Source organism: Lacerta agilis, chromosome 9, assembly GCF_009819535.1.
Source record: "Lacerta agilis isolate rLacAgi1 chromosome 9, rLacAgi1.pri, whole genome shotgun sequence".
NCBI classification, from domain to species: Eukaryota; Metazoa; Chordata; class Lepidosauria; order Squamata; family Lacertidae; genus Lacerta; species Lacerta agilis.
The window spans coordinates 4,937,427-4,950,131 of record NC_046320.1 but is presented as its reverse complement, the minus strand read 5'-3'; the positions used below and the strand labels follow the sequence as shown (position 1 = coordinate 4,950,131).

General features: G+C 38.7%; 1 protein-coding gene across 1 annotated transcript in view; it reads right to left on the bottom strand.

The window, feature by feature from the left end:
- Positions 1–12,705, bottom strand: part of TBC1D19 (TBC1 domain family member 19) — a 63,189-nt gene that overhangs the window by 35,608 nt on the left and 14,876 nt on the right. Inside the window, 3 exon segments of the mRNA XM_033160202.1 lie at positions 6,822–6,934; positions 11,156–11,194; positions 12,632–12,704. Coding sequence (XP_033016093.1) covers positions 6,822–6,934; positions 11,156–11,194; positions 12,632–12,704 — 225 coding nt within the window.

Genomic DNA, 12,705 nt, shown 5'->3' with positions numbered 1-12,705 from the left:
CCTATATGAGTTACATCATTGGTCCATTCAATTCATCACTGACTGACAACAGTTCTCTTAAGCAAGTCATTCCAATAACAACTACAATATAATTTCTTTTCTGGACTCATAATCTTTCAATTCTTGATATATTAATTAAAAAAAATTGAATAGGCTGTCTCACTTTTCAGTTAACATAGAATCACTGGGCAGTTTTACTCATGCAATGGCATTGTTGTACAAAAGGAATGCTGGCCGAAAAACTAACTCTTTTCCCTGAAACCTTTAAAAACCCCAGACACACACCTTACTTTGTTTCCCAAAAATAACATAAAATAATGCCAGGAGTTTCACAGTTTCAATGTCACTTTTGGTGGCATCATGTGGCAAAAGCCAAACAAAAAAAGTTATATAAATATTTATTATCTGCTTATCACATGAAGGACAGCTTTTATTATTAATTTCAAACTGAAGAAGCACAGCAAACACAATTATAAATAAATTACAGTATAGATAACAACCCAAAGAAGACCTTCATGGTGACTAGTCAGTCTATAGTACAGTAGAAATACAAATCTTATCTCATCAGGTTTCCAGAAACTAAATTTGAATTATTCATTACCATGACAAATATCTTGTTATACTGTGTTTGTTTTCAATAATTTAAAGCTCCGGGAAATTCAATTATAGCAGATCCATAGCTCCTTTGCTTGAATTCTACTTTTCACTGAAACTAAACTAAAATAAAAATATAAATAGGAGCATCCCCTCAGAAAATATAATAGATATTATTAATGAAAACACACAATGATATTACCATTGCTCAACAGCTTCCCTGACTGGGCCGGCCAAGGTATCCCAAATGTGGTGTTGGAGGAATCCCGAACAATAACTCTGGGTGATTTCAACATCCATGCCAAGCTGAGGCTGCTGTTGGATTAGCTCGGGATTTCATGGCTCCATGGCAACCATAGGACCGTCTCAGATTGTTCCTGGCTGAATGCACAGAGCACGACATACCCATGATTTGGTCTTTGCTCCAAGTGGGGCAGGAGGTAGTCTGGAAATAGAGGGGTCTCTGCGGCTCCACTGTCATGGTCAGACCACTCCTGGCCACTGAGGTCACATGGGCCTCTGGTGACAGAGGCAGATAAAGGAGTATGCCAGACTGTGTACCTGCTCCTTTGGAGAGTACAGCTCCATCCAGAACAGGCAGTTGACCTATCTTCCAGACACAGGAACCACATACCTGCAAGGCCATTGCCTCTACACCATTGCTATTTCTCTTCTGAAAACAAGATGAAGTTATCTTTTTAACCAACTAGCATCTATTGATGTTTTTAATTATGTGTTAAGGATATTTATGGGCTGGTATTATACAGTCATACCTCGTGTTACGTTTGCTTGATGTTGCGGCTTTTCAGGTTACAAACGCGGCAAACCTGGAAGTGTTTACTTCCAGGTTCGCCGCATGTGCAGAAGTGATCTGCGCACTTCGCAGAAACACTCTATCGTGCTTTGCGCACGTGTAGTAGCGGTGCTCTACTTATGGACTTTTCGGGGTGCAAACGGCACCCCGAAACAAGATCGCATTCGTAAGTAGAGGTACCGCTGTATTTTGTATTATGTAAGCCAAATTGATACAATTTATGTGTGGCTTGTAAATATTTATAAAATAGATACATCTGGGAAATTTGGCAAGGGGTATGATTGGATAAACGGTTGCTTCCAGCAAATAAAATCATCCTGACTATTGTACAAAAATGATATATAATGAACTGAAAAGGATGTTTAAAATAACGTTTGTTTTTAAAAAAAACCATAAGCTTTTCTTTCGGGAATTATAGGGACAGAACTACCTAAACTGTATTGAAACTTATTCATGTATGTGACTACAGCGGCAAGAATGTGACTCACCCCAAAATGGAAAGAAGCAGAAGTCCCAGCAAAGGAAGAATGGATACAAAAACTTACGGAATATGCAGAAATGGCGAAACTTATCAGAAGAATAAGATAACAAGATAACAAACTTTTTTAAAAAGAATGCAAATGGTTTATTGAATATTTACAGATAAACTGTAAACAGGTAAGAACATTGGCAGGATTATTGAAGTAACCTGAAGTTTTATAAGAGTATATATTTAACACAGATGAATAAATGAACAAATTAAGTTAATTGGGATATGCAGAAGATATTAAAAATAAATTTAAGGAACTGCAGAAAGAGGGGAAAGGAAGTCAAGTTTTGAAATGTTCAAAATAACTGTTAAATTAGTGAAATGTATAAATCTGAAAAGCATAAATAAAATTTAATTTTTTTTTTAATGTGTATATTTTAACAACACACAATTTGTTGTGGTTATTCTTATCTCATAATAGCCACAGAAGGGGAGACTGCTTTCAACCACCCTGCCTCAAAGCTGCCCTAGTGAGCATCGATTCTTTGAGAGACAGTATGACCTGAAATCTGAAAGGAACAAACCAGAGAGTGCTCCTTATTCTAGGCATTCATTCATACCTAACAACATAATATGCACTTTTAGTGTTTTCCTATCAGGATAAGACTTGCAATACTGCCAGCAGGTGTACATGCACAAACTCCCTGAAATGCTATAATTCTTTGAGATGTGAACAATACATCTGGCGCTTTCAGTGTTCTGTTGTTAATTTCAGTGACAAACGGACTGGTTCAATTGAATATTCAGCTTCTTGCAATGTGGATACATGGAGAAAACCCCCAACAGATTCTAGAGTTCTATGTGATTTTAATATACATACAGTACATTCTGCCTTTCAAATACATCCTCAACGTGTCCTATGAACTTGTGTTCATATATCCAAAGAAGTCTGTAGCATGAGTAAGTTAGCCTTTTGCTTATTTTTATATTTGTGCCTCTGTAAACAACCTATTTGTATAATGTTGTTCTAAACTGCAAATTGGCAGCTGTACCTAAACTTCGTGGAACACAAATTGGTTCAAATTAGATGTTCTCCTCTGAAATGAGTGTATTTGAATGCTCACACACTTCTCCCAAAAAGCTTCTGCTGTACCTTTCAGTGTCTTAACAAACTCTATTTCTCTAAATAAGATTTAGAGGTTCAAAAAGTCTTCAGTTTGTAAACACAGAGAAGGATAAATGGAAATTGACATACATTAACGAAGAAAAAGTAGCTCAGCCATTGAGTCAGTTACAAATGGCACAAGGGAGAATTTTAGGACTAAAACTTAACAGCATGGCTGAATTAGAAAGACATACTTTCTGATTTAACTGCTTCTAAAAATTACACTATAAATATATATTTTTAATTATTGTGCAATAAATATACATATCTATGACAGTCAAAATCATCATACTAAAATATACTTGATATCCACAGCTAGTGTGATTTGAATTTTTTAGGATGGAGAGGGGAGATGAGTAAGTGAAAGAGTTTTGTAAAATTATGCAAGGAGTGACTCACCCTTTCTCATAATACTAGAATCCAGGTCAGTCAATAAAGTGGAATGGTGGAAGATTCAGGACAGATTAAACAAAATATTTCTTCCTCTGGCTCCCTCAAGATGTGGTGACACAGTTTAGGAGGCTTTCAAGGGGCATTAGAAAAAGTCATGGAGGATAAATTGATCAATGTCATGGTGGCTATGTGCTTCTGCCAGGATCACAGATCCTCTGATTGCCAATTGCTGGAAAACACAAGCAGGAGTCTACTGCTACCCTCATGTCTTGATTTTGAGGTTCCCATTGGCTTCTGGTTATCTCCTGTGGGAAACAGACTGATGGGATTAGAAAGGGTTTTGGTCTTAATCCAAAGAGATTCTTTTTGTGTTATCAGATTAGCAATGCCAGAAGTTCTCAAACTATGGACCACTGGAGGTATGCAAGTTCCATTCAGTAGTCTGGAAGTCAAACGGAATCCGTTCCAGAATTCCATTTGACTTCCAAAACATTTGGAAACCAAAGTGTGGCTTCCGATTGGCTGCAGGAAGCTCCTGCAGCCAACTGGAAGCCCCATCAGACGTTCAGCTTCCAAAAATAGTTCACAAACTGGAATAGTCACTTCCGGGTTTGCGGCATTCACGAGCCAAAACTTTCAAGAACTAAGCTGTTCGAAAACCTAGGTATGATTGTAGTTGAGAATATCTTCAACCCATCTGACAAAATTTATTTTTCCAATTTTTTAAAATCAGAGCCAGATTATCAAACAGGCTAATAAGGCTTAATTCTTGGGGCAATGATCTTCATAATATAAATGCTCGAGCAGTCGACTTATTTCCCCTAGAAGACTATGGTAACCTAGATGTGTACTTTAATACGTTCAACAAAGAAAAAAATATATTACATGGCCTGAGACTCTGGTAATTTTCAACTGGTCCACAGAAAAAACAGTTTGAGAGCTGACATATTGGGTTTTGGGTGTTTCACACTGACTTACAATGACTCCACCATAACCGTTGGCTCCCCACCCTGTAACATTTCTTGCTATGGGCAAGGTTTATACTTGATTGCTTGTTGGCACAACACTGTAAACAACTTCTAGTTATGATTGGCAAGATTAAGGACAGGTTATATGATAAAACAGAACTGCATGGCAGTGAGCCAGAGCACTGTTGAAGCAGTTTCAAATAGTTGCTGTGTGGCAGCCCGAACTGACCATTTCTTTAGATATTTTACTTGGCAAATTAAGACAAAAATACCACAAATATGGTACCACTACTGTGATATGTAGTGAAGCCAGACAATTACAATTCATCTCTCTCATCCATTTACTATTGGAAAAGAGGAAATGAGCAAGGCTTTAAATGACAGAATAATTTGGAACAATTCAGAGTTAACTAGCCATCACAACATTGGTAAATGTTTTTTGTTATTACAAAAGCAGTGCTTTCTCTTTCAACAACGTATAATCCGCTACTTCTTGGATTGTTTCTTCTTGATGGTCTGATTTAAGCATATGCACCAAAAAACCAAAAATTTCCCCCTAGGCTTAGCAAAATCTTTTACAATAGTGCTTTTAAAATACTGAAGTCTGTTTTCACCATTAGTTACAGCTATCATCTTATTGTCAATCTATTCCCAATCATGTATAACAAGGAATAACATAAATTCTTTCTCTCTCTCATGCACCCATGCAGGCTACTTATTCATCATCTGTCCATCTTTTACAGTACTCTTAATTTCAATCAACTGAAAATAATATCTTCATAGCTACAGTATCAAGCATGTAACACGATACTCTATCTCTATTAAAAGGAAGACTAATAAAGTCATGATCTCTTTAGCTAGGTTGTGTTGGGCATTTTAAAGAAAAATTAAGGCAACGTTTACTGCAGCAGAGAGGTAGAGCAGCACATCAACCAAATAGTAAACATAAAGCAAAATGAGCAAATATAAAATAAAATAAGCAAACCAATTAAATATATGGTCATGTTGTGCGGATGCCTAATTATCGTCTTCCAAAGCAACTACTCTATTCCCACCTTAAAAATGGAAAGTGTAATGCTGGTGGTCAACAAAAGCTTACAACATGAAAATAATACATAAAAACAATCCAACAAAACTAGTCACAAACATTAAATAAAACATTAAAAAATACAAAACCAAACTGAATAATTTCTATGCGATCGCAACAAAACCTAAAATAAATATCCCCCCCCCCAAAAAAAACTGGCAGCAAGTTCTGCAATGTTTGGAGAGACAGGACACACACGGAAAGCGTAACACAGCAGCCGTGGCCTATGGTGAGCGAGGCATGGGGGAAGCGGAAACAGCCTCAGCATCCTTGCAGAGCCTCTGCACTTGTGAGGATGGGAATGAGGCAGTGCAAAGTCATAGGAGCTCTAGGAAGGCAGCTCCACAAGTGGATGAGCACCTGCAGGGCTGCCACTCCACCTTCACAGTACAGTAATATGTGGTCCGAACTTCTTCTGCACTTGCAATGGCGGGGTGCCCTTAAACCATCCAGACTGAACTACGTGGTGGTAAAAATCAACCGGGCCGTCCGCTCTGCAATCATACGTCTTGGCGGCCGAGTGGTTCACCATGAGGACAGCAAACCCAGGAGGGTAGAATTGTTCAGACCTGACGGGGTGTACCTGACCACCTTAGGGAATGAACTCTGGTTGGACGGTATCAGGTGTTGCCTGCAGGATTGGTCGTCAGGATGCTGAGGGTTTTTTCAGCTGTAGGTTGTCTTGGTGGCGAGACCGCAATTTTGTGGTCTCAGGTGGTGGTTTTAGGCCTTGGGCAGAATCTTTTTGTCTATCTTTCTTAAAGGGGGGTGTGAAGTGGTCACACACACACACTGCGGTGGCATTTCAGGGTTCCCCATTAAAGGGGGTTGTGTGAAGGGAGTCACTGGCCATACGCTGATAGGTTGTCAGTAAACCAGTTCTGCAGAGGGGGGAGGGCTTGCTGTGTAAAGATGTGTTTTGCAGTGCCCCCTCTGATCCGATTAACGCTGCTGTGCCTCAGTCTCCTGGCTGGGGGTCTGAGAGGGATACACGCCCAATGCCTAAGCCAAGGTTTCCTACATCTGAAACTGATAATAAAGTTGTGGCCATTTTAAATCCCAAAACACGTTCTCATATGTGTTTCATTGCTCTCGGGCTGTCTCTTGGGGGGCGGGTCTCCACCTGGGCATTCAAAATAAACTAGGGAAAGGGAGGTTCAGATACAAAAAGAAAAACACTGTTAAATGAACACAAACATCCTTGTGTGACCTTGCACAATAAACCAAAACTAGCATCACGCTTAATAACGCAGCCAAACATTGTTTATAATTTAGCTATTGGGTATGTAGCTGCTGCAAGTCTACATTTTTACTACACTTTTGCTACTTACCTCGGGTTGACTAGAAACGTTCAGAATCAGTGCCCACAACTCGGCTCGTAGCAAATTTGGACATCCCTGCCGGACATATTGTTGAGCTGCTGCACTATCCTGCTGTATTAAAACTACAAGAAATTCAGGTGTTAGTAATACCCACAAAAGACATACAAACACATTTCAGTTTTATATTTTATTAGCATTTCACTTAAGTGTTCCTCCAAGCTAATTTAAGATGGCGGGGGGGGGGGCTATCATTTTTTTGGCTATTCCACACAGATCTATGTAGAATATGAAGTTTGTGCACAATTGGAGGCTGAATCACACAAAATAACTTTTCAAAATTAGGGGGATTTTAAAGCAAAGAATACCGTACTTGGTTAGAAGTCACATTCACAGCACGATTCTAAATGCATCTACTAAGAAGTAAATCACACTGAATATTGGGAGGCTTACTATGGTTAATATGTAGAACTGTCTTGAATCACCAAGCTGATTGCCATGGATTAGTAATATTACTTTCAGACATTATTTACTATTTCTAAAAACATATTCTGTGTGTTGTGTTCTCTTCACTTCAGGCACATTCACACTATTTTTCAAACCTTTTCCAATAGTGGCACTACAGCTATAGAACCTGTTGCCAACTGTGGTTCATAATGCCTCATTACTGCTCACCTTTAGAAAATGCTTAAAAACCTATTTGGGGGCTGTAGGACTGAATTTGATTTAGTTTTATTTATCTATTTGAGTTTCCTATTTTACTGTGCTGAATGCTTTTTATTATTACGGCTGGTTCTATTGTTTATTTTAGTGCTATCTTTTACTGTTTTGTGGTTTTTATAACTTCCACCCTGCAAAGAGACCTCTAAATATTTCGAATTAAACACTACTCTTAGCCATTTGTTTTGTACAAACATTCCATTGTGTGAATGGCAGGTATTTCTGCAGCTCACCAATTCTCTACCATCTGCAAGTCCCTGAACCCTCTGAAAAGTCACTTTCAAGAATCTCCAAATCTTCCATATCCATAGTGTTTGAGGTGTGTTAGGCTGCAGATGGTATGTGTGAAAAACTGGCGAGGCAACTGAGTGTACAATTTAGGATTCAAGCCATTTCTGAAATACTTATTGGGTCTGGACAGCTAATTAAAGGGAGCCCTTTGAGTTTGGAAGCGCCTTTGTCCTTTATGTTAGGCCAAAGTAGTTTTAAGTAGAAGTGTGGAGTTTTATTAATGCCACCTTTCAATAGCATGTGCCATATACACCTGAACAGAAGTGCATGGAGTCATCACATGTATGCCCAGTTTGCATACTATCTCCTAAACTGAGGGGCTCAGCTCACTTGTAAGTGGCTAAAATGAATAACAGATGCGATTGCCCGTATTCAAGAAATATATATTAGCATGAACATAGTACCAGCTTTTTTGGATGTGTTCTTTTCACACCTCAAAACATCCCTAGAATCAAGGATGAAGAGTATTTGTTTTCTAATGTATTTGTTCTCTAATGGGGACACAGGTGGCGCTGTGGGTTAAACCACAGAGCCTAGGGCTTGTCGATCAGAAGGTCGGCAGTTCGAATCCCCATAACGGGGTGAGCTCCTGTTGCTCGGTCCCAGCTCCTGCCAACCTAGCAGTGTGAAAGCACATCAAAGTGGAAAGTAGATAAATAGATTGCCGCTCCGGCGGGAAGGTAAACGGCGTTTCCGTGCGCTGCTCTGGTTCGCCAGAAGCGGCTTAGTCATGCTGTCCACATGACCCGGAAAAACTGTCTGCAGACAAACGTCGGGTCCCTCGGCCAGTAAAGCGAGGTGAGTGCTGCAACCCCAGAGTCATTCGCGACTGGACTTAACTGTCAGGGATCCTTTCCTTTTTAATGAAGCAGCTTAGCAATTATGGCAACAGATTATTGCTCATAAGTCTTCCTCACATTTTACAAAGGAGATTTTAAAATATTTAGGAAGAGCACATTTAATAATTAAGTATCAGCAGATAGTTCACAGTGAAGAAAGAGGAAACGAACTGCCTTTCTGATCTTTGCTCAGATGAAGTTGAGAAATACTTGACAAACAGAGAAGCTGGGTGAGCTCTTATCTTGAGAGACAAAGAATCCATAGATTAAGGTTGGTGTACAGTATGTCAGAGAACTGACATTTATACAAAGGGAAAAGCCGTTGACAGTGATCAGTTGACAAGGGAAACTATTAATTTATAACCAGAACAACAAGAGCAGACTGTAGGTTCTGGCAGAGCAAACTGCAGTCGCTTAAGGTCAAAAAGGTGACATAGCAGCTTTAAAATTTCTTCCTGGGGGAAGACAAAAGGAACTGGGGACATCCAATTCAATGTGCTTAAAGTCCGCTAAATGGGAATAGAGCAGCACTTGACAACAAGCTTACAGCAGGACATGACAGGCAATTAAAGAAACCAAGGGCATAAAGGAAATTTAACATGCTAAAGGACTTTGAGGGAAGTGCTGAAATTCTGTGGCAGAGAACGTCCTGTCTGAAACCTTAGATAGCCACTGGAAGTTATGGCAGACAATACTGAGCTACATAGACCAAAAATGTAACTCAATGTAAGACAGCTTGCTACAAGAGGAATGCAACATACTGATGCTTATATGATTTAGTTTGGTTTTGCAGATTTCTACTCTGGAAGGTACATTTGAGCCACTTAACTTGTTTCTTCCTAACATCTGGATTGCAAAAAAAGAAACCGGGTATTGACCCACAAAATAAAGGTTTGAAAGAGACAATGCTACACCTGGCAGTAGATAGGGATAGCACTGGTGAAAATGCTAACGGGATATGTTTATGCTTTTCTGCTTCTTGGCAAGCTATACACAAACCAGAAATAATTTCCTGGGGCTGTCGGCCAAGATAATACTTGGCATTTCCTGGCTAAGCAAGTGGCACAAATATTAAGGCTACTCAATTAGCAGCAAGTCAAAGATAACTCAATAGTAACAGATGCCTTGCTTAAAGGCTATCTGGGACCATGGAAGAGCTTCTGTTCAGTATGAGCTTTGATGCCAGCCCCCAGTAATCAGGACACTGCTGGAAAAACAAAACAAAACAAAGCAAAACAAAACAAAACAAAACAGAAGGCCTGCTTGAAAAGTTTACAAGTGAAGATTAACACCTTTGATGACTAGCTTGGTAAAGCTCGCAGTGCATGAGTCACACAGTGAGATTATGACTCAACACAAATCACGCTTCCTATTTTTCTGCTGTCCACCTATTTGTAACTTACGAGGTACCTCCTGTACCCACACATTTCATTCCATTCCCCTTCCTTTTTTGCCTTTAATATTCAGTGAAAAGTGATTATCCAATATTTGTATAATGTCCAAATTCAGTATTTTGAGGAATTGAAACAAACCACTTTTTAAAAAATGGCTTTGTACAGATCTGAAATGATGCTATTAAATCAAGGAGGTCACAGCTGTCTAGGTTGCTTTCATCATCATCATCATCATCATCATCATATATTATTTATACCCCACCCATCTTTTCCCCAGCCACTAGGGGAGGCTCCCAACATAATATTAATAATATTCTATTAATTTAAGTGGTTGCCCGATTAGAAGAATGTCATTTTGGGTTTTCTCCCCCCCACCCCAAATTATCATAGTTGTCATGCTGTCTTTTAATATAATTTAGAACAGGAGAATGTGACATGGGCATGGCCTAATTCCTTTCACAGCCACTCTTGTGAAAGGAAAGGCAGAGAAAAATAATTTGTTCCATGTGTTTGATTTCTTTTAATTAAGGCGTGGGTTGATTTCCTTTCAACTGGTAGAATAATGACCTTATTTGAAAGGGCATAACCATATACACCATCCTGCAAGATGACTTAGTGCTACGTGTTTCTTTAGGTTTTGCACTAGCAACTAACCACCTGGAAGAATTAAAGTTATATTCTTATCTGATGCATGGACATAAACTCCATTAACACTAATGAGAGTTCTTTGTGCACAGAAGCAACTCTGGTGATTTTAAAATAAAATTCAAACCAGGAATTCAGCAATTTGGAATAAAGCTGTCATAACACACACACACACTTCATTTTTAATCTGCCAGCTGTGACACTCTTTATCTAGAACCCATAAATCTCTAGCAGTTCCATCACGTTAAAAAGGTGCAAGTTACATTTTTTTTACATCATTTACAATGCAATTCTATGGATGTTTACTCTGAAGGAAATCCCAATGCATCCAGTGGAACTTAATTTCTAGTATTTAGGATTCCAGCCTTATTACGCTTCATACCAGACAAAACAAAGAAAACCCACAGAGAAACTTAAAACACTTGCAATTTGTTTACAGCCAGTATCCAGTTCTTACCTTTCTGACCAATACGTACATGTTCATTTTCAAAGAGTTCTAAAACAGCAAAGCAAGAAAAGAGTGCAAAGAGTTCAAAACTATTTAAACTTTACAGAAGGACATTTGATTTAACTATCAAAAAATCTTATCTGAAAGCATGGCACCATACATGCACCAGAATTCCAAGGAGCATGCATACATAATCCACATGTGCAACATTTCTCTCCGAAAAATTGGCAAAACTTTTTAAACCCTTACCCTTTTAGTTCAAAATGTAATTTGAAGCAAGAGTTTGTTTGTTTTTAAAGGAAAACACTGCTGGTTCCCTCTCTCTACTCTAAAAGGATTAAAGGGCAGTTTGAGGATACAGTTATCAGAACGCTATATGAGATGGAAATTCAGAAGATGGCTTTGTGCATGTCCTTATCCTAGCTTCCCTGTATAGCCTGTTAGTGTGCTATTTTAAAGTATCATTTTATTTCATTCTCTCCTTTTGTAAGCCACCTTATGGGGGGGAATTAAGGTCCAATTTTTATTTATTTTTTGTCTAAAATAAACCATGTTCTTCAAATGTGCTATTTCTCATTCATGAGAAAGATGCTTCAACTATACTTATAGAACATCAGCAGTGTTATTAATTTCCACCCATTTAAATTTTGATGGCTATCTGCTTATTCCCATCATGAGACAGGTATTATTTCCAAGTGGCGAATGCATTACCAGCAAGGAGAGCTTCCTGTAATTTAGAGATGGAACTGAAGAGGGCATATGCTAATCTAGTTAGATAATAAATAGAACACAAAAAGATGCCTTGAGGCTCTAACTACTTTGCTGTAGCACAAGTTTTGTCCTTCATCAGTTGAATAAAGATAAATCAAGGTAATGTTAGGTATACAGAGTATTCTATACACACTAAGAATGCCGCCGGAGATAAAAGCCCATGCCGTGCCGCAATAACATTGTTCATCTCTAAAGCATGGCAACACTTTTCCTCTTGCTATTCTGGATTAATCTGCAGTTCTAAACTACTAGAACAATTCTGCCTGACAGCTGGTTTTCAATATGCAGGGATTTTGTCTGAATAAATTCCTAGTCATGTGATCCCACACCTGCACTCTAAAGTGCAGACCAAGGCTTACTACCTCAGTGACTATTAGTCCTAATTTTTTTTGGACTAAAAGATTTACATTCAGTCTAGGATCTGCTGTTTCCCAAATCAGGCTTCTCACATTTGCTTTAATAACAGCAGTGTTTTAAATTTTGCCAAATTCCGACCAAGAAAGGGCCCCAGGAATGAAGATACTGTACTCAGTAAGTTTTGGCTTTTCCTGCTATCATTACCATACAAGTTATACTTGCCAAATCTCTTCCTACCACAGTGCAAATAAAGACACAAGAATTGTCATTGGAATAGACTTTATTTAGCATCTGTATCTCACACGAATCCTTGTAAGAACCAAGAACAATTTTACTACTTTAAACGAAGGCACTAACCTGGAGGCACATGTGCAGAATCATCAATATCCAGCTGGCCTGTGTTCAAGTCTAGCTCATTGAAATATTCTTTC